This window comes from Fukomys damarensis, unplaced genomic scaffold, assembly GCF_012274545.1.
Source record: "Fukomys damarensis isolate Sample0158 unplaced genomic scaffold, DMR_v1.0_HiC HiC_scaffold_37, whole genome shotgun sequence".
Lineage (NCBI taxonomy): Eukaryota > Metazoa > Chordata > Mammalia > Rodentia > Bathyergidae > Fukomys > Fukomys damarensis.
In genome coordinates this window covers 68,408,255-68,431,171 of record NW_022900949.1, presented here as the reverse complement: position 1 = coordinate 68,431,171, position 22,917 = coordinate 68,408,255, and the positions used below count along the sequence as shown (strand labels likewise).

The window sequence follows — 22,917 nt, the reverse complement described above, 5'->3', positions numbered from 1 at the left end:
AAAAAAAAAAAAAAGATAGATGGGGAAAAAGTAGAAGGTATGAATAGAGGGAAGAGGAAAATACTGGGAAAAGAGAGAAATAAGATTTATTGGTCACAGCTTTGGGGTAAGTGCGCTGTCAGATTAACCAGCACTCACATTAGTCTGTCCTTTGCACTAACCCTTTTCTTTAACAAAATGTTTTCCACAGCCATTTTCTGTTTGACCTTGAATTGCCTCCCCTTATGACATATTTATAACTTCTTTGCAAAGCTATTTGGAAGAGTTTGCTAGAGTTTCACCTCAGAGGATCTTCTTTAGACTGGATTAAATAGGCTTCCCAATCAAGCATACACCTACATTCTCTAACATGGACAAACCACCCTCTAATAAAGTATCACTAAACCTATGGAGAGATTGGCAGGCGATATGGAGAAAATTTGGGGGGAGTGCTGGAAATAGTTTGCATCTGATCTGGTGATGGTTACACGGATACTGTAACCAAATGTAAAAACTCAACAAGCTGTATGTGCCATTAATATTTCTATGCATTACTGTATATTTTATAACTCCTCCAGGAAATACTCCACGCAATAGACATTTTTCATATGAAACTATACATATGCCCACTTTAAAAACACATACATTTGGACTGAAGACATAGCTCAGTGGTAGAGCCTAGGACCCTGGATTTGACCTCTACTACCCTCAAAACAAACAAAAAACACACTTTTCCAAGCTTCCCTTCTGCTATCCCTGCACTGGGCCATCTAGGTACTTATTGTATATTTGTAAAACAAGCTGATTTTTAAACATTGTCTGTTGTAACAAAGCAGATTTCCTTTCTTGTATTTATAGCTTGATTTTAAGGCAAACTAATTTTTTCAAGACAGCGTTTTATTATGCATTCTAGGCTAGCCTTGAACTTGCTATATATCCCAGGCTCGCCTTGAATTTATGACCCTCCTGCCTCAGCCATTCAATGCTAGCTAGGATTATAACCACTACCACTGGTGTAACCGCTACAACTGGCTCACAATTTTTGACTATTTTCATAGTGGCTTTCTAGAATTTTAGATGATTTTTTTTTTATATATACATTGCAGTCACAGATGTCTCCACAGTCTGTCTTCCACAGACTGAGGTGTTAATGTTGTTAGGCCATGTTTTCATCTATTGTCGACCTCGTGCCGGATGTTAAATTCTGCATTTTACAGCCAAGTTCCTTTCACCACTAGATGGCAACAACCTAGTTGAAATAGAGTTGAGCTGAAATGAAAGTCTAAAAGACAAGTAAAACAATCAAGCCTTAGTTCTCATTGTATGGCGGGGGGCTACTCATAAATCTATACTTCTCTAATACAACAATACTTCTTAGGTAATGGGTAGGACCTAAGATCTAATCTGGCTGTTCTGTTTTCTGTGATCTCTAATGACCAAAATTTAACTGATAGAAATGAATGTTTCTGAAAAGTTCATGTCTTGTTTAACCTTCAAATATGATGGTGGACTGCCATGAAACACATAATGTCAATCAGAGCACTCTATCCAATATAAATCTCCTCCCCACCCATAAATCTTGCCTAGTAAGTCAAATCAGGTCTTTACGGTTCACTTCATTATTAAATGATTCTTTTCTTTTCTTCCACTTTCATTATTATCTAGTCTTCATGACATTTTTTTTTTTTTTGAGACAGGGTCTGACTATGTAGTTGAGACTGATCTGGAACTCACTATGCAGCCCAGGATGGTCTTAAACTTACAGCGATCCTCCTGCCTCAGCCTCCCAAGTGCTGGGATTACAGGCATGCTCCACCACGCCCGGTTCTACTCTTAATTATACAAGTAACTAACAATTTTTGTTAGCCTCAAAAAGTAAATTAGCATCAGTAATGGAACTTATTGATAGTACTTTTTTTTTCAGGATTCACTTTTTTTCTTGAAAGCTTGATGAATAGACAACTACCCAGATTGGCTTGGTCTATAGTATCAGTTTATTTTGTTCTAGATAACTGAGCTACGACAAGGTCCTTGAGGCTCGATACTGATGCATGAAAACAAACCTGTACTGCTTTATGGCATTGTAGGTTTCCAGGAATCATCTCTGCCCTAGACCTAGACCTGTCTTATTAGAGTTTTGCCCTTGTATGTTTAAAGTGGAAACACTGGCTTGGTGTGGTGGCATAGGTCTATAATCCCAGTGTTTGAGAGGCTGAGGCGGGAGGATGGCTAGAAATTTGAGGCCAACCTGGGCTACACAGTGAGTTTGGTGAACTACATAGTGAGAATCTGTCTCAAAAAAACTGAAGAGAGAGAGAGAGAGAGAGAGAGAGAGAGAGAGAGAGAGAGACATTACCTTGCCACAGCTAAGCAGTAGATTGCGTTCTCCCTTGGAGTCCTTCCACTGTGCTTAGAAAAAGATTCAAAAGAGGACCTTAGTAGGAAGTCAGCACTGGGTGCTGCATAGTAAAATGATGGGTGTGAGTACCCCACTCTTGAAACTGGAGGAAGGGGGACTTGAGGGAGATATGTATTTTTCACATGCCCTTCTTTTTTCTTAGCTGTGGCAGTAATTTTTTTTTCACATTGTTGTTGATATCTTTGTAAGTCAGAGAATTTATTTGCATCTCCTAGGGGAGGAAACGTGAGAATCGGTTCCCTAGTGTCCCTCTGTGAAATTGTCAAAGAATCAAAGGGTTTCTTGCTTGCAGTGTGTTCCTTGAGAGGCGGTAGCTTGCTCAACATGCTTTGTGAGTGCTTATTCCCAGTCTCATGCCAGCTCTTGGAGGTCATTTTTGGTGTGGTAAAACCATCCACCATCACAGTATCTCCAACTTTTGCCCCAGAGACCCTTGGTTTGCAAAGCTGGTTTTTATGAAGGCTGTGACTCTGAGCTCTGAGGATCCATTGCTTTATTTTAATATAAATCCTCATGGGGACTGAAATTTTCAGAAAAGAAACCGTGGACCACATTTTACTCAACAAATATAATACACAGTCTTTATGCTTGTGCTTGAATGCGATGGTCAGAGGAATTTGTCCTGCTGCAGTTTTGCACTCCAGGCACAGAACGCTGCAGTTGACAAAGGCCTTCAGAATCAACAGTTGGCCAGCTTCTGCCGCTGCATGAATGGGGCATTTAGAGACATCTGCATGAAGGCTTTCATAGCACCACACTCGACAGGGGTGAACACCAACAGCCTCATGTGGGCGCACGCCTTGCTTCAGGGCCCATTCAGTGAGCTCAATGTAGCCATAAAAGGCAGCGATGTACAGGGCTACCCTTTTCTGATACCTGAATGAGGGGAACAAGGGTGTCAGCGGGGAAAGGTTAGTAAGTCAGCAAACAGACAAAAGGAGTTACATGAGATTCTCACAAAACATTCTAGCCAAGTTGTTCATTCCTTGCTGCCTTTTACCTTGAAGATATTTGTAGAAGAGGCTTATAACCACACACAGATTGTACAGGTCCTGCTTACATTATTTTGCTATGCATATGTAAATAATTCTAACCAGTTTCTTTGGAGGGGTTGTCATTCGTGTAAAAATCAAGTGCTTGAGGGAAACATCAAGCTTTCTATGACACAGGAAATTACTGGAAACAAGTCCACACATTTTAGAAACTAAGATACGTTTCTTTTGTCGTCTCCGATAGTCCTTACTTTCTGGCTTCTCAACATCTTGACTCTGATTCTGATCTAAACCACTCCCTCGTACTTCACCCCTACGACTGCTGTCTCTCTTGACAGGTCCCACCTCCTCTTGTTTCCTCATAGGCTTCTGTCACGTACACACGGTGACTCTGTATTCCATAAACTGGAGGGTGCTTATCCTCTGTTTCGAGCCTTCCAGTGGCTTCCACTGTAATTAAAGTCACGCTCCTTAGCTTGGCCTCTGGAGAGCCTGCTCCTCCGGCCCCTCCTCCCTCCTATTCCACTTCTCTTCTCTTCCTCTTTCATTGTCCTGGGGCCACAGTGAGCTTCACACTGTCCTTCCATCCTGTGATGCTGAAATTGGGTGATTGGCGAAGGCTTCTCAGAAAATGAGAGTTGGGGAGGCAAACTTCCAGCCCCCAGCTGTTGACCAGGATGCACTCGGAGAGATGGAGGGAGCCAGTACAGCATCAACCAAACCTACTGTTTGGTTGGAGGCAGTGTGGCCTCCCATGTATTTTCCTGTTTGGAGAGATGCTCTTCCCAGAGCATGAAGTTCACTGGGACCCTGCGGTGCGTTATGACTAATTTGAATCGCAAATTAATAAACTAGCTTTTAGTTCCCACGTCTATTTCTTCTAAAATTCATTAGGGCAAATCAGCATTTCTGAGTTTGATCAATCAGGAATCAAAAGTCCTCTCCTGAGGTTCTGGACAGGTAGTTATTTTTCTCCTAGCGAGACTGAGTTCTTGGGTCACATCTTTCCCGCATGGGAAACACGGACAGCTTGATTTACAGGCATCTTAAGCTTGATGTGTCCACGACTGAATTCTCCCCCTAACTTCATGCTTTTTGCTGTTCTCTTCCTGGTCAAGATCTTCCATTCACTCCATGATCTTTTTGCTCCCCACTCCCCACCGTATAGTCTGTCACCTGCACTGGTCAGTCCATGGTGCCTCCCAGGTACATCTTTTCACAGTCTGCCCTCTTAGCCTCACCTCGGCCACAGACCTAGCTCAGGCTGCCTCATCTCTTGTCTGTCTCCCTGTCCGCTTCCTCTTCCTCACACAGAGGTCAGAGCTATTTTCTTTTTTTTTTGAGACAGGGTCTCACTAGTTGAGACTGACCTGGAACTCACTATGTAGCCCAGGCTGGTCTTCTTGAACTCACAGTGATCCTCCTGCCTCAGCCTCCCCAGTGCTGAGAGAGTGCTGGGATTACAGACGTAGGTCACCATGCCTGGCAGAGCTATGAATGCAGATCCCATCTTGGCCCTTCCCTCTCTCCAATGTCTCTTCAACACTTGAAAGATAAAGGCCAGATCCTTGGATATCCCTCTATTGTCCATCGCAAATTGGTCTCTACAGTTATCTCCCAGCCTCTGACTACTAACTTCCCCTCATTCTGCAACCTACTACATGGAATGTCTCTCAGTCCTTGAGTCTACACTCTCTTGACACTGGGCCTTTCTATGTATCTTTGCGGATTATTATTTTTTTTCTTCTCCCTACCACCTGAGTACCAGTCCTTCAGGTCTCAACTTAAATTGGCCTTTCTCAGTGGTAATATATGGTGAGCCACCATGGTAAGCCTTGACCTAGGCCTAGCCATGATTGAACTTTGAGTCACCTCGCCGGCTCGGATGTGCTGTCGCCCATAGCAACGGGCTAGTTCAACTGGTGGTCTGACCTGTTGCCTAGCAAATGTAACCCATAATACTTGTTTTGTAGAACCTTGTGACCTTTGCAGTCAGCTACATCCTGTTTGCACTTTTGGTTTCGGTTTTAGCCTATATATACCCCACCCTGAAAAATAAACGGGGCCTTGCTGCGGTAGAGCATGAGCCTGGAACTGAGTTCGTGAAACTGCTCTCCTGTTGTTCTTCCCTCGGGTTTGGGACCTGCTGGCAGGATTCTGACGTTGCGGCTCGCGACAGTAATAGCCACAGAGCCCAATCCTATATCCTTCCTCGTGATTATTACGTTATTTAATCTCTAAAACAATACTGTAAGATAGATACTATTATTCTTCTTCCCATTTTATAGGAGACTGAAGTTCAAGACGTTTGCATAACATGCCTAAGTTTCTATGGCTCTACAGGGAGCGAGCAGGATTCAGATCTGCGCAGATGGGCACGGAAATTCCTTTGCCCAAACATGTTGCCTATCTGCCTCTCCAGGAATTTGTTACTGGTTTTACTTTCTCCACTGGACTGTAATCTTGCCGAGGACAAGAACAGTATCTTATTCATTACTGTGTTCCTAGGATTTCAAATAAACATTTGTTGATTGGATGGAGGAATAAAAGGTTCTTTTCAGTCTGGCCATTCTTTGAGCCCTTAAATTTTATGGAAAGATTAAGTCAAGTGTTGATGAGTAAGCACAAGAAGACTAGGTTTAAACTGTCAGAATCCAGTATCCTGTCCTGCTCTTCATCGCCAGCTGTATACACTTCTCATCCATACATCAAGATAAGTATAGAAGGAGGCAGTAAATGTTATACAGTATTTTTCTTAAAGATTTTTTTTTTTGGTACCGGTTATCAAACTCAGGACCTTGTGCTTATGAGGCAGGAGTCAGCACCACTGAGCTAAGACCCCAGCCCATTTCTCTTAAAGATTACTAAAAGCCACAATGCAACACAACAATTTCTTTAGATTCAGAATATTAAAAAGAGAATTATCACTATCCTAAACAATATATAATTTTTTTTTTACTATTTCATAAGACTGTGGAAAGCTCTTCTTCCACTTTATGACTTCTCAGTGCCCTTAGAGTACCTGGTGGTTTCTGAGCTTTTGCAAATCTTGATTAAATTACTCATGATGGGAGTACTGCTCCAAAACACCACTGAGTAAAAACGTAAAGGTCAACACAGGCATTTGGGAAGCTGCTGGCTGAAATAGTACATTGAAATGTTCACCTGCCTCTCCAAGTTTCCTTCTTCCACTACCATATGTGTTACACTATGTGTAAGCATGAGTGTGAAGGCCTACGTGAGCACAGTTTAAAAAATTACTTGTGAACTTAGGAACTTCAGACAGTCGATTGGCAAGTGCTTTTTAAGAATGCCCGAGTTAAGTGGCAAGATACGTATTCTTTTGGTTTTTGGAGACAGAGTCTCACTATGTAGTTGAGACTGACCTGGAACTCACTGTGTAGCCCAGGTTGGTCTCAAACTTGCAGGGATCCTCCTGCCTCAGCCTCCTGAGTGCTGGGATTACAGGCGTGCATCACCACACCCGGCTTCCAACATATGTATTCTGACAGGCTCTAACAGTGTTGTTGACAGTCTGATATCCCTGACCAATTGAAGTCACCTATTTAATTAGTATTTCCAGAGGAAAGACTACTTGAATTATAACCTATCATCAAAGGACTATTGGCCCTGGTGGTATCTCTGCTGTCTTGCTCCAGAAGATATCTCAATATTGTCTGTTTGTTCATGCAGCGTGGACCTGGCATGGGGACGCATCTCAGCTATAGAGTGAATGGCAGGCTCAAGGTCTGATGGTGCCTTAAATTAATTCATCATTTAGGTTATCTCCCGTACTTGAGTACTGGTCCTTCTTTTGATAAATATCGTTGGACTTTAAGTTTTTGCCCAAGGAGACAGCCCATCAGAAATTCCTTCCATCCATCCCAGACATCCAAACGAAGTGTTGTACCTGTGGAAAAAGACAGGAAGTTTATGGTTCTAGCCTTATCACTGTGGTTTGGTAATCCCTAAAACTTCTAGTGATAGCTTTCCCCAAACTGAAGTTTGAGCTGGATACACAATGAAAAACTGTTCTTGGAATAAGGATAGAGGGCCACTTTTTTAGTTTAGGGATTTATTGGCTTAGAAAGTCCACTTAACTTCTGTAACTTCCATTTTTTCCTCTCTTCAGTGAGTGCGTATAATGCTGCAACGTCTTTTGCAGCTATTTTGAAAGAGTCCTGCGGATACCGATTCAGTGCTGATATCTATGTTACCATGTAAGCTAAAGTCACTGTATTGGAAGAAGAAACTGAACCGGCAGGCAAATGGCAAATAAGCCTTAGCTTATGAGTGAACTGTGATGAAACTGAGTGATGCTTCCAAGTGAGTCTACTAATTCTATTCTTCATGAAAGAGAGGCTATTCTGTTTCATGACCACAAAAGTAATTCCCTGCTGCTGAAGGATTTATCACTAGCCTCTCAAAGGAATGCTTCCAAGAGTCTACTAATTCTATTCTTCATGAAAGAGAGGCTATTCTGTTTCATGACCACAAAAGTAATTCCCTGCTGCTGAAGGATTTATCACTAGCCTCTCAAAGGTCTACCCTTGCCTGGCTTCTAAAATGTCTCACTCCCTTTGTCTGGTGTTTTTCAGGAATCTTTCCCCGGCCTTCTGATCTTCTTGCTCTGCACACTGCTTCCTGAAGAAAGCCACACTCCCTATCTTGCACCCCCCCCGTTGTTTTACTCCCCTCCACTTTGCCTCATACCCTACATTCTGGTCACCTTGACCTTTCAGCTGTCCTCCAACAATAAAGTCCACTCCTATCTCAGGTGCTAGCATCTTAAGATTTCTCTAGCTTAAAGAGCTCTTCGTCCAGATTTTCCCAAGGCTGAGTCCTTTCTATGCAGCCTTCAACCCAAACACCGTGTCATCGTGGAGGATCTCTCGTGGCTACCACAGCTGAAACAATCGCTGCCATCACCACCTCCTCCCCTTCATTACCCCTTTTCTACTGACCTCATTTAACGTCTTCAAATCCCCTACCATCAGTACTTGAAGTCATCTTACTGGTTTGGAGATTTTTTTTAATGCATGCAAGAAGAAGAAAAAAAGTTCCTTCAGGACTTGCCAAACATCCTGGGCCTTGGTAATGCTCATTAAGTACTTTTTGGCCAATTAACTGAAGTCTCCATGACACTAACGTCAATGACCATCCATGTGCTGCTTGCTTCCAAGCCCAGTCTCCAGGGTAGGTCTCTGTTCCAGCTCCAGACCCTCCGTGTTGAGATTGTGCTACAACTCTTCGTCCTAAATGACAACTTCTGTCACCTCTCATTCCCAATGGAGTTTTCTTTCTGTATTCTTTCTCTTGTGGTACATCTGTCCTTCTTCCAATCCAAGCGAGAAACTCCTCAAATTTTCCATCTTTCCTGTTTTCTTAATATCCTACTCCTGGGAGATGCTTTTCATCTTTCCTGTTTTTTCATGCCCTACCTCTAAATAACTGCTCATGTCTGACAAGTTTGCATCATAAATATTGAAGAACTCTGCTTTCCTGCTTGCTTCACCATCCCTGTTCTATTTTAGGCATAGACGATCTCTCACCTAAATCTACTTTGAAAAGTTCTCAGCATCTCCCTCTTGTCTTTGTTCAGGTTTTTGTTTAAATGTCATCCCCTTTTCCCACAGACTTTTTAAGACAGCTTTTTCCTTCTTTACTATGTTAATTTGTATTCGCTTGTTCAGATTTTCTTCGCTCCACAGTTCTTATCTCTGTTTAAAATTAGACATTCTTTGCCAGGTGTGGTGGTGCACATCTGTAATCCCAGCCCTTGGGAGGCAGAGGCAGGAGGATCGCTGTGAGTTCGAGACCAGCCTGGGCTACACAGTGAGTCCCAGATCAGTCTCAACTACGTAGTGAGTCCCTGTCTCAAAAAAAATGAATAAATAAAAATAAAAATTAGACATTTTTCTGTCTTCTAGAAGGTGCTTTCCTTCCTCATGAAATTCAAGTTCCAAGAGAAAAGGGACATTTCCACTATGCTTGCTTTCTGTAGTAGTTCCTCCTGGCTGGTGGTGGAGCTCACCAGTTCTGCCCTGCCCCAAGCTCCTCTGGCTGGCTGCTTCCCTCCTATCCCAGCAGGTTGGCCTGCACTTCTGTGCACACACAGGTTGTTTCTGGTCTTGGTGGGTCTTCTTTTGGTGCCAATTTTGTCTGAATTCCTTGTCCCCCTTCCCCATACTTGTTTACTAACAGCTTATGATGCAACTCTTTCAACACTTCCTCTGAAAAGCTCTTCTTGGCTATAACCACCCCTTTCCGTTCTAAATAAGTTAAAGTGCTTTTCCTCTGGCTTCCACATATGTGTTGACTGCTTTGTCGTTGAAGGTACATTGCTACTTTAGAATTGCCAGTTTGCAAACACTAATAAAGTTCTTTCATGCAGTCTTTTTTTTTTTTTTTGTACCAGGGATTGAACTCAGGTCCTTGCACTTGTGAGGCAGGAGGTGGCACCACTGAGCTAAATCCCCTGCCCCTTCTCTCATCCAGTCCTGTGGGCTCTGTTTAGTCTCGCCCTAGACGGGAAAGGTCGCTCAGGAGAATGGGGTTTATTATATAGAAAGATAAGACCTGGTCTGTGTTAAAAACTACTATAACCAATTTATTATCACTGTGACACAATACCCAGCACCTTCAAATTAAGGGAAGAGAGGTTCATTTCGGCTCACAGTTTGTAGAGGTTTCAGTCCATAATCAGCTGATTCCAAGGCAAGGTGGTTTGGCCGAGCAGCGTGACAAAGGAGAGCTGCGCACAGCGTGGTAGACAGGATGCAGAGAGCGTCAAAGGAGGAGCCAGCAAGGGAGCCACAACCTTCAGTCACATCCACAGTGCCCTGCCTCTTCCAACCAGGTCCCCTCCTAACAGCAAGTTAACCACCCTGGAGCTCCCTGATCCAGTCATCTTCCAAAGGGCCAGCCTGCGATCCCATGAGGGTCTGGGGGCCTTCTAGATATAAACCGCAGCAGGGACTGAGCCAGTCCCCTCCTCTCCCATGGCTCAGGACCTCGCACCCTGCGTCTCTTAGTACGTCGTCCCTTCTCTCTGCTGTCGGACTGACTCTGCTTTCTCATGGTTTCACTTCTATAACAACTTTGGCGTTCGCGCAGCCCTGGCTTGCTGCGACCCCACCCTACTTTACGACACCTTTCTGATTGACTTGGCTTTGCCAGTTGTCAATTGCAAGCTGACTCATCTACTCTGGGACCCCCCGCCAATAGGACTTATTTAAGGCTACCTTCCCTCTAGTTGTCTTCAGGTGAGATTTTCCTGGCCCATAGCCGTAGGGTCTCAGTGGTCCCTAGCTCGATCCTCCTTAACAACAGAGGGCCCTCCCTCCGGGCCTGTATTTTATTCTACTGTAATTTCCTGTCTTTTAGTAACTATAGGTATTATAACTGTTAGTTCACTTTCTTGCAATAAAGCAGTCCTAATTTTCAAAGAACAAAGATAATAATGGATGGTTTTTCTTGTAAGGCCTAATTTTTGAAAATCCAGAGAATATATAAATAACACAGAAAGTACTATTTAGTGGCTAATCCTCCCATCCTTATTGGTTTTTAATGTCTTATTTGTTATCCAATCTGTTATCAATCTGTTTATTTATTTGAGACAGGGTCTCACTCTGCAGTTCAGGCAGCTCTTGAACTCACTATGGAGCCCAAGCTGGCTTTAAAGTCACAGTGATCCTCCTGCCTCAGCCTCCTGCGTGCTTGCGATTACAGGCGTGCATCATTATTTATGACTATTTGGCACATGGTCAATTCCTTCATAAGCTCAGACATTCTTTTGGAAAATAGAAATTTACTTGAAAAATGCTATCTTGCCCCAGAAAATACGACACAACCTTATCACTGAACAAAGAAAACTAATGAGACTTAAATTTCGGGGGCCCTGAATCTCCTAATTCTCTATTCTTCATTTCTGACTTTTAAAAAAGGGGGTGGCAAAATTGTATGAGCTTTCCAGGCTTGCACCTGCCTACTCTATGCTTGCAAACCTACCCACCATGTCAGGCCACATCAGAAAACAAATGAGAGCAACAGTAGGCAATTCTCCTCTCCTTTTCCCGCATGTACCCTACTCTCCTCGCTCTGGATTTCTCATTTGTACTTCCTAGGGGTTAGTATCTGTCTGTTTGACTTGGGCTTCTTATTTCTAACTATGGAAGTCAGTTTCTTTGGCTTGAACTTTACTTGTCAGGGGAAACAAAATAATACATTGATCAGAACTAAAAGGAATCAATAAAGGCGGGCTGGTATGGCAATAGAAATTGCCGGAGAGAGCTCAGTTGTGGGTGTGATTACTGTTTGCTGGCAGTATGACCTGGATCAGTTTGCTTAGCTTCTCCGTGTCTCAGTTTTCTTACCAATAAAGGAAATAAAATGGCCAGGAGGTCTCCAAGGGCCTGGTAGAGGTATCCTGCAACCAGCCTTGATTCCGAGGTCTGAGCTGCTGCTGACTAGTTGAGTCACTTAATATAACAGTCTCTGAATTTCCTCAAATCTAAAGCTTGGGACCCAAAGCACAACATCTTGTCCCGCTTTCTTTAGCACTGTGTGATCTAGCACGACTTTCCGTTTGTTTTTCCTGGATTTCCCCTATTCATCTCCTCCATTATTAGTGGAATTACTTAATGCTGAAATAATTGTAAATTCTGGTTAGCATCTTACTCTGTTTATTTTGCCTCCCTCGTTCCATTTTATATCTTACACCATTTACTACCAGATTAGCTTTCTCCTCAATCTGCCTTTAGCTCTGCTCCCTGGTGCTCGAAGTGAGGCTCCTGTACCCTTCAGGGACATCTGTGTTCTGTCCCTTGTGGAACAAGCCGTGTTCATCAAGCTATGGCAGTGTCCTTCTGCTCTGGAAGCTTGGTATGGCTTCTGTTCCTCTTCGGTTCCTACATCTTTGCGGACTCCAGCCCCGTGTTCCCCAGACTGCCACCCCTTGATCTCTGCAGCCCACTGTGAGCTGGTTTCCTGAGGGTTAAGTGAGTATGTGTATCTGCTTCGTTTCTACCAGTCAAGGAATGCAGAGGCAGCTTCATATATTTTGCACGAGCCGTCAATTTGGACTTGACCACTTCTCCAAAGATTTCTGATTTTCCACTGCTTTAGAGAAGGGGTCAAAGTCTAACAGGTGATAGTAACGGGGTCGCCTCATTCAGTAGAAAGGGGAACACCTGAAAGAGAAGCTGATCATGAATTCCTTCGCCTTCTGGAAGAATAGACGGGGCCTTCAGGACGCTTCTGTCCTTCAGGACGCCTGTTCTCTAATGTCCCATTTCCCCAGGGCAGCCGAAGCAATCTCCCAAGCCACTCGGGCTGGCTTCGAAAGTTATATCTGATAATCTTCCCCTCCATCTCCTACTCCAAGAGGCTTATGTGAAAGGGTGCTGTGTTATCCTTAACACGTTTTCGGTGAGCCAGGTAACCAGCCAGAAACTTTTTTGTTCTTTTAATCTTTAGAAAGTGAGATTGGGCCAAAACACTTCAAAATTCTTTTCTAGCTCTGCGACGTCACATCATAATCTGAGCAGTGGAGAACGAAAGAGCAGTCATCCAGAGTTCGTCCTCGTTTTGATTTCTCTTATTTCATCAAATAGCTAAATCATCAGTTGGTTGGACACAAGTACCCCTGGTTATGCTTCCTCACGTAAGCCCTTGTCGCATCCCAGGCAGACTTTAGCCTCTAGCAAGTCCACAGAGCAGGCATGTGCTTTACAGAGAAGTGCACGGAGGACAAGTCCCACAACTTCATTTTCTCTGACAAAAAAATGGGAGCAGTGGCAAGCTGGGGGTGCACAGCTGTTAGCCCATCACAGGGAGGCCGAGACAAAGGGATTGCTGCGAGTTTGAGGCCAGTCCGAACATAGTGAGTTCAAGACTAGCCTGAACTACATAGCAAGACCTTGCCTGGAAAAAAAAAGTGGGGTGCAATAACTGGTTTCAAAGAGCCTCAATTTAAAATGACACGAAAGAATGATGCTAGGCAAATACAATAGTCAGGAAAAGAATCAGGAAGTGGCAAACTTAGCAGTGATAAAAATCAAAACTATACAATGCAGGTTTGCCTATAAAGTCCCAAATAAATGTTGGGAGAATTGAAACTCTATTGCAACAAACATTACAGCACAACCTTACCTAAAGAGGTGCTGCCAGCAAGTACACATTTACCTCAAGCCATCATCTCGCTGAGGTTTGAATCGTTTTCTAATATGGTCAAAACAAATCTGACAAACTGGGTGTTTTATTTATGTTTGGCTCCAGAACACAGGGCCTGGATGTACATACAGTATTTAAGGAGAAGCTCTGATCCAGCAATGGTGAAACTTTTAGAGATTGAGGGCCACACTGCAACCCAAAGCTCAGTTATTTTTCGCAAAGTTCCAACATTAAAATTAAACGTGAATACTGGAGTTTCAGTGTAGAAAAAAAAACTCATACCCTAACATCTTTCTTCTTCAAAGGAAACTGCAATAAAACCTGTGCCATAAGTTCACCACCACTGCCCTATTCTATCTGGGTAAGTGCCAGCCTGTGAAAGCAATTTTTCATCCTGCACATTATTGGTGTCGCACTGTTAAAACAGTTGTTCAGCCAAGCTTCACGGTGTATACATGGAATCTCAGTACTCTGGGAGGCTGAGGCAGGAAAATCACAAGTTCAAGTCCAACCTGGGCAATTTAGTGATTTAGAGAGACCCTATCTCAAAATTCAAAAAGTGGCTGGAAATGTAGTTTTTTGGGAAGGCCCCAGATTTCTACCCTACCACAGATAAAATTGTTTTATTCTAACTGGCAACATTTTAAAATGAGATTCCACAAAGCAAAGTTCAGAAATGGGGTATATTATATACCACCACTTGCATTAAAAGGGGGAAAAGGGTACTTAAATTTACTTCTAAATGAGATGGAAATATAATTTGAAAGAGCAAACAATAAAGTGGTCTGACTTTTGCTCTTCTATCCTGAGGATGTTAACAAATCCTGCTCTAATAAGACTCTGCAGGGCTATTATTAAATATTATTATTATTATTTCTTAGTCTACAGAACCAGACATAAGAGCAGTGTTGAAAATTTGTGCTTACAGCAAGCAGTTTCAGTTAGAAACAGCTTTTTCTTTCTTTTTTTTTTTGGTTTTTTGAGACAGGGTCTCACTATGTAGTTGAGACTGACCTGGAACTCACTATGTAGCCCAGGCTGGTCTCGAACTCACAGGGATCCTCCTGCCTCAGCCTCCCAAGTGCTGGGATTACAAGCGTGCGCCACCACGCCCGGCTGGAAACAGCTTTTTCTTTTGTTGTGCCTTCGTTTGGAAACACTTTTGCTTCTAAATCTTCCTAATAAGGGTGGTTGCCTTCAGACAGGGAGCTGAGTGCTTGCAGCGTGGGAAACAGGGTGACTTATCACTAATCTTCCACTTCTGATATTTTAAACCATGCAAATATATTAAATGCTTTAAAATAAATAAGTGAATAAAGTTAGCAGACTGCATTTCTATTCTAGATTTCTATTTTTTGTGTTTTTTTTCACGACACGCCGCAAAACCTGGTACGAGAGAAACCTGGTGCTGAGTAGCAGCTGTCGTCCAGCGTAGCAGACAGTACCCAGGTCGGTGTGGTAGTCCCCGAGTGCGTTGCAGTCATACATGTCCTGTCCCGCGGGGGTCCGGAGACAGTAGACACTCACAGGGAAGCCACATCTCAGAGTGACCAGTGTTCTCAGGTCAGACACTTTTTTACCAAGAAGGGAGGTGCTCTCGAATATTGGCATTGTCTCCCGGGTTACAGCGTTGAACACGTAGAGAGTAGGCTTGTCTTCTTCCTAAGCAGGGAGAAAAGCAGGGCACTTAGTGTCTGCAGGTCGGGATGGGAGACAAATATTTCAGAGGGTGCTCTGAGTGCCTCCAACTCCCAATGGGGCTGCAAAAGGTGAGAGCAAAGGCTAGTTTAGCGCCGACTGCTGCTCTTAGTCTTGCTCCTCTGTCCCGAGGACACTGATTCCTCACGCTTTGAGTGAAGTAAAGGAGACTCCACAAGGTTCTGAGACGTTTCCTGCTCTCCTCCCACCCCGCCTCCTCCCATACATGCCTTCCTCCTCTTGTTTTCCCCATATTTTCCTGCCCTCTCTATCTGTCTATCTATCTATCTACCTATCTATCTATCTCTTTTATTGACAGAGTCTCACTAAATTGATAAACTGCCCAGGCTTAAGTCAAATTTGCAATCTTCCTGCCTCAGCCTCTCTCTCAGAGTGCTGGGATTACGGATATTGTTGTTTAGGCTGTCCCTGAATTCCCTGTGTAGCCCAGGCTGACCTCAAACTCATAAACTTTCTGTCTCAGCCTCCCAAATTTTTTTGCTTCTTGTTCTACAGATGCAGATACATAAGGGAAAAGTTGACAGTTTTGTGTCTGTGCTCTCCTTAGGTGTTAGTTTAGAAAACCCTTCTATTTTGCTGCACTTTAATTTGAAATACTGTGGATTCTCAACATTGGTCATTAAAAGAAATTCTTTCTGGGAATTTAACTGGGAGTGGAACTGAGTAGAGGGTGGGAGGAAAGTTTTACTAATTATTCTATATTCTTCACTGTCAATATGACTTGATTTCAAAATTCTTTTCTGGCTTCCCCCAGGAGCTCCTTCCTGCCACAGGTTTATAATACAAACGGCGTAGAGGTAGTATGATTCCATTATTTAAGGCAATTAAATATTTGGAATATTTTCATGAAGACTTTTTCTCATTGAAAGACCATATTTGACTATTATCATGGTATAAATGGTATATGGGGTGAATATGTAGGGTGAATACTGTGGACTTTTGGAATTAGCACTGCTTTATTATCTAACCTAAACAGGAACTAAATTGCACAGAAATCAACATTCTCTCCCTTCAGATTAAAGTGCATATGTCCTTTTTAAAATTAGTGGTAGCAATTATCTAAATATGATTCTATTGAATAGAGCAAATTAGAGATCAATAAGATTCCCATGGAATTTGAGAGTTTTCAGTTAAATCCTGTGTGTTGGCCACCCGAGACTCATAACTATATTTTGCCTTAGTTCTTCAGAACTAACTCTTTTACCTCTTTATTCTCTTTGCATCATTAGCATTTTAAAATTTCAGGTAACCAAGACCTGGCATGTAAATGTACAAGATCCCAGTAATGAATGTAACTGTACTGTCTACCTAGATTGTACCAATAAATTAAATTTAAAAAAAAATAAAATTTCAGGTAACCAAGACCTGGCATGTAAATGTACAAGATCCCAGTAATGAATGTAACTGTACTGTCTACCTAGATTGTACCAATAAATTAAATTTAAAAAAAAATAAAATTTCAGGTAACCAAGACCTGGCATGTAAATGTACAAGATCCCAGTAATGAATGTAACTGTACTGTCTACCTAGAATGTACCAATAAATTAAATTTAAAAAAAAATAAAATTTCAGGTAAAAGTTCAGTTCAAAGCTTGTATCACTGTGGTGTATAAAGCTTAATTAGAAAAATGTACGATATGTTTTAAAAGTAAAACTATGAACATATGTTATCCCCAGGGAAGGAAATTAGAGGCCAGGGGTGAGAAGCATTTTACTGTTTATTTCTTTTTACCTTTTGAAACTTTTTTTTTTGGTACTGGGGATTGAACTTGTGCTTGCGAGGCAGGCGGCGGAACCACTGAGTAAAATCCCTGGCCCTCTTTTTACCTTTTGAAATGAGATCATGCAGATATACTAACTAGTCAAACATAAGTAAAATTTTTATTTTAAATAATAACATAGTCCTTAGTTAAATGACAGTACTCCTAATATACGTTATCTATATTCATGACAGTCATTAAATTTCTCCAACCAGTTCAAATGTTAGTACTGAATTTATATCATTATCTCTAAGAAAGCAAACAATAAAAAACTTGAACTTTATCATTGACTTTGGATAGCTTTAGAAATTATTAGAGGGTTTATCCTATACAATACCAAGAACATAATAGGTAAATATATTTACATAAAGCGAAAGCATTTAGGAAGGAACATAGAATTTGGTTATTTTCTGAGTAGAAAATGAGTAGGCAGAAAATGAGAAAAAAATCAGTTACTTTCATTTCATTTTTTGATAATTAAACATTCTTCAAGAACACAAAATAGGAGCTGGGGATTTAGCTCAGTGGTGCCATGCCTGCCTCACAAGCACAAGGTCCTGAGTTCAATACCCAGTACCGCCAAAAAAAAAAAGTAACACAATACAAACAGTACATGAATGTCTATAAAAGATTAAAATATATATATAAATATGGTATTTGCTTATGTAAATAGGATCATGCAACGCTTATTATTTTGTAACTTGTCTTTACTACTTAATATCAGAGAACATTTCTTTAAAATATCCATTTAGGAATCACTAAACCATATTAAAGGAGTTAATTTTGACTATCACAAAGATTTCTAATGCTAAAATGAGAAAATAATTGTCCCATTTAATAGGCATGTATACTTTACTAAGTTATTTACAGCTCATGCATTCATGTGATGTTAGAAAAAAGACCCCACAATACATAGTAATGCTTTTATCCTATAGCAGCAGCTCTTCATTTCTTCGGATCACTTGAGAAAAATGGTTTCAAGAGGTTTGAGATTATCTCACGTAGAGCTGATTAAAAACAGTAGAGAAATGACAGTAGCAAAATGCCTAGAGATACCCAGAAAACATCAATTTAGCAAAAAGAGAAGTAGAGTTCCAAGAATCAAGAAAGTGCTGACAGGGAAACCAGAACTATAGACAAACGAGAAACTGAAGACAGCACAGAGAGTAGAAAGAAGCATCAGGAACCCCCAGCATAAGGGTTTACTCTGACAGTGACGCCTTCCTCATGGCAAGCTGAAATTGGAGAAGAAAATTCCTTCAGCATCTACCATAATTGGGATGTTCCAATCAAAAGCCATTTTGGGAAGCTTATTTTTTGTGACTGAACAACTTCAGGTTTTGGGGTATCACCCTACTACAATGACTTGGGTGGGAGACAATCATAAGAAACAGCTACAGAGAGGGTGGGCAGGACATAGACCCTCTGAGAAGTTAAACAGCAGCAATCTCAGACTGCAAAGGACACAGTGGTCTCATCTTCTGTGGTTGGAAGCCAGGCCAGTCATGTGATTTTCTGAGGGGACTGGGTCTGAAAGTGCTGACATTGTCTAGTGGCTTTCTTGGCCACGCTTGCTGTTACTCGGCTGCCCAGTAGAGAGTTTAGTGACAGAGTTTCTCGGCCCTAACTGATCTTCAATGCACAGAGAAAAAACAACAGAAACATGAGAAAATAAGGCAACAAGATGCTCCCCCAAACCCCTAACTATCCCAAAGCTGATCTTACCAACACTGAGCTAGAAGAAACCACAGGTAAAGAGCTCAAAAATCAAATGGTCAACATTTTTGAAGAGATATAAGAAGAAACGTATAAACATATGCCTAAGATATTTAATGAGCTCAAAGAGGGTTTAAGTAAACACATAAAGGATTTTATTAATAAAATATTTGATGAACCTAAAGAAGAAACAAACAATAAACTAATTGAGTTGAGCAAGACAATACAAAACATAAATAACCACTTCAGAAAAGAATTAGTATGAAAAGAAAGCAAGCAGAGATTGAGGATAAGAAAAATTCAACTGAAAGCATAAGTAGCAGACTTGAACATGTGAAGACAGAGCGTATGGAACAGAAGAAAAGCTGGATATAGTACAGCATGGATTCAATGATACACTAATAATGACAAGACATCATTAAGCTGGATCCAACAGATGACTCCAAACAAACAAACAAACAACAAAGAAAAAAACAACCTCAACCTCAAAATTATAGGAATTAAAGAAAAATTAGAAGTGACCCAAAAGGTATAAAAATTTATTTACTGAAATCATAGCAGAAACATTTCTAAATCTAGATCAAGAATTCAACATTCAAGTTCCAAAGGCATATGGAACCCCGAGCAGCATGACCAGAAAAGAACCTCCCTAAGACGCATCAGAATCAAAATTCCAGAAATTCAGCAAAAGAAAGGAACATTAAAAACTGTTAGAGAAAACCAGCAAGTAACCCTTAAAGGTAAATTCATCAGAATAACTGTGGGTTTTTTTTACCACAATGGCCAGGAGAACCTGGAGTGAAGTTTTTTCAGGCCTAAAATAAAACAATTACCAAGCAAGACTTTTGTATCCCGTAAAATTACCCTTCAAAATTGACAGAGAAGTAAAGATTTTGGAATTCTAGACAGAAATAGGGAGACCACCAGCATCAAAGAGTCCAAAGAAATACATCCAGCTGGAAAAGTACTTAAAAGGGGAAAAAAATAAACCAATAAACACTGTGAAAATAATGCAATGACAGGATTCAATAAACACTTCATAATAATAACTCTCAAAGTCTGTGCTCCCAACTTCTCAATCAAAAGACACAGGCTGAGAGATTGGACTAAAAATGCCTACAAGAGACACACCTCATCCAAAACGAGCTACATAGACTGAAAGTGAAAACATGAAAACAACACTCCATTAATTGGAGCCTGAAAACAAGCTAGAGTAGCTACCTTATTTTTAGACACATCAGACTTCAAGCTGACACTAATCAGAAGGGACAAAGACAGCCAGTGCATACTGGTAAAGGGGATAATTCCACAAGATGAGAACAATTGTAAATATCTGCACCAAATGTTAGTGCACCCAATTCAATAAAACAAAAACTACTAAACTTAGTAAGACAGACAGGGTACTGTGGTGGACTTCAATACCACTCTCACAACTGGAGAGGTCAATCAGAAAAAAAATCCACAAAGAAACATCAGAGTTAAACCACCTCATTGAACACATGAACTTAATAGATACCTATAGAGTGTTTCATCCAACAGCAGAATACTAATTTTCTCAAAAGCACATGGAACATTTTCCAAAAGAGACCCTATCTTAGGCCATAAAATATGCTTAACTAAATACAAAAGAAGTGGAATACTCCGTTGCGTACTATTGGATCACAGTGGAATGAAGCTAGAGATCAACAGGTAAAGAAGCCACAGAAACTACATAAACTCATGACATTTAAATAATGTTACTGAATAGTCAATTAACGACAGAAGAAGTCAGGGAAGAAATAAAAGTTTCTAGAATCAAATGACAAAGCATAACATATCCAAACAAAATTGGAAAGAATGGTTGCAAGTTAAAGATAATGGCCCCAGAAAATATGTAGGCACATAATTTTGTATATTTTACAATTTTGGGGTTCTTATGTAGAGTTCTTAAAGCCCACCCACAGACCTCAAGTTATATACCATGGATTAGGGACACTCTATAAATGGAAAAAGCCATCTTCATTGTATGTGTACCTAATTTAGATAGCTACTTTGGCTAGATTCAGGTGCTGAAAGTACCCCATTATTCTTATTATTACTAAAAATTTCTTCTCCTTTCTCACACTACTGCCCCCAATCATTTTAGTCTCATAGAAGTGACCTAGTCCTTTTCTTTTCATTTCAATATTTCAGATCTGCCCTTGTCCTTGTTCTAATATTGGTTTGTGATGGGCTCTGTGATGACAGACAGCATGGGCCAGGAAGCATAGTAAATTGGGAACGGAGAGAGAGAAGGCATGGACAAGGGGAAATCATGTCCAGTCTTCACATCTTACTTCCCCTTATAGCACAAAGCATGCGTAAAAGTAGTTTTTCAAGTGGAAGAGAGAAGGCAAGAAAGTAAACTTCTAAGTCATGAAATTGCTTCAGTTGGGTTATCCACAAATTAATTCAAAGTGAGATAGACATCTTGGACAAATATTATTCTGATCATCATACCTTAACAAAGCATTTGAGAGTCGAACAGAAAGATATTCCAACATCAGCAAGACACCAACTGTTCCTTAGGGCAGCTCCAGCATACACTAACTCCAGATATCGTCTGCCTTGTTTGTCTTCAGAGAGAGGAATGTGGAAATAATCCTTAAAGGTGAATGGGGCATTATGAAAATAGTACATCTCCATATTACTACACCAGAAATCAGTCAATCTGCTCCCCTTTTCCCCTGATTGTTATAATAATTTTGGAACAAAGTGAAAGGAAGCAATATTAAATAATATTATTAACCTGGGATCTGTAGACTTCCCAAAAATTTGATGGACAGAATTTACTTAGGTAGAAAAAAAACCCTACATATTCATTTTCATTAACTCTAAATGAAATTAAGATTTTTCTTGAAAGTATCAAACTGAAGTCACAATAGTAAGCTGTACCAATGAGAAACACAGGTATTTTTTATGTCACATTACTGTTATTGAAGATATCTCAAAATATTATTTATACTGACCATTACTTTGAAAGTACAGTAGCTATTAAGTGTACTGCTAAAACGTGTTACCATGCTAATTTAAAAAGCCCTATGGCAGAAAAGATAAAAAAGCCCTATGATAATACTACTATGTGTATCACAACTTTGATTTTTATTATTTGGAAATTATATTTCAATATAACTGCTATCCTTTTATCATACATATTTTATTGTGTGCATTTAAGGGCATTCTGAGAAATGGTTCACAGGCTTCGCTAGACTTCCAAAAGGATCCATGACACACAAGGTTAAGGTCCCCGTATTAGGCTGATATTATAGTAACTACCAGATAGCATGTAACTGAGGCTCAATGCATGCTCCTTAGTAAACGGGAATGACTACTTCCAAGTTAAATCACTGGTAGTCAGGAAGTAAATATTTTGCTTTATTTTTCATTTTGCATTGAATGATTTTAAGAAATTGATAATGACGTTGTTGCACTCAATCAAATTGCTCCCTATTACGGAGTTGTGGTCCTCGATAAGGTAGCATCTCCGAGCTTCAGCTTTCTCTGAATTCAGAATGAAGTGGCAGCCCACAAGATTGTTCAAGTGCTCTCTGGCTCCAGAACCCTTTGGGTCTTTATCTTTGCTTGCTTACCAAACAAGGCATCTACTGGACAACAGGCACATTCCACTTGCGTGGCCTAAAGTTAGAGTTCCATTTTTGTCCTTTTATGAAGAATTATAGTGATATGACATGACTCACGTGCATCCCACAAAATCCTACAGAGAAACAAAATGTTTTTCTCCCTGAGACTTTACTGGTCCAGTTTGGTTTCTTGTCCAATACTTCTAAAGTTATACTCTCCTAATCAGTCTATTGTGTAAACAAATAGTACTATTTTCAAATAGCTTCAGTTTCCTGTGTCTGAAAATATATCCCATAGTATCTCTACCCTCTGTACATTTTAAACTACAATGAATAATGAAAGTGAATATATACTTTGGTGGTGCAACGACAAAGTACATACCTTTATCATCAACTTGACAGCTTCCACGCTTTCATCAGCTGAAACATCAAATGGTTCAAACGATCCTTCAAAAGCTATGAAAATCCTCATCATGTATCTCCTCAAAAACAAAACAGAACATTAAAAAAAGGAAAAGAAAAAGGAGATCGTTTTTTCAAAGATCCTGCTGGATAGATAG

The 22,917-nt window shown here is 40.8% G+C and overlaps 1 protein-coding gene across 1 annotated transcript in view; it reads right to left on the bottom strand.

Moving 5' to 3' along the window:
* Positions 1 to 22,829, bottom strand: part of Ankub1 (ankyrin repeat and ubiquitin domain containing 1) — a 26,482-nt gene extending 3,653 nt beyond the window's left edge. The window contains exons 1-5 of the mRNA XM_010625295.3: positions 22,740 to 22,829; positions 21,237 to 21,380; positions 15,009 to 15,225; positions 7,186 to 7,300; positions 2,336 to 3,274 (exon numbers count right to left, since the gene is read on the bottom strand). Of these exons, the coding sequence (XP_010623597.1) occupies positions 2,336 to 3,274; positions 7,186 to 7,300; positions 15,009 to 15,225; positions 21,237 to 21,380; positions 22,740 to 22,829 (1,505 nt within the window). The remainder of the gene's footprint in view (positions 1 to 2,335; positions 3,275 to 7,185; positions 7,301 to 15,008; positions 15,226 to 21,236; positions 21,381 to 22,739) is intronic.
* Between the last annotated feature and the right edge of the window lie 88 nt (positions 22,830 to 22,917).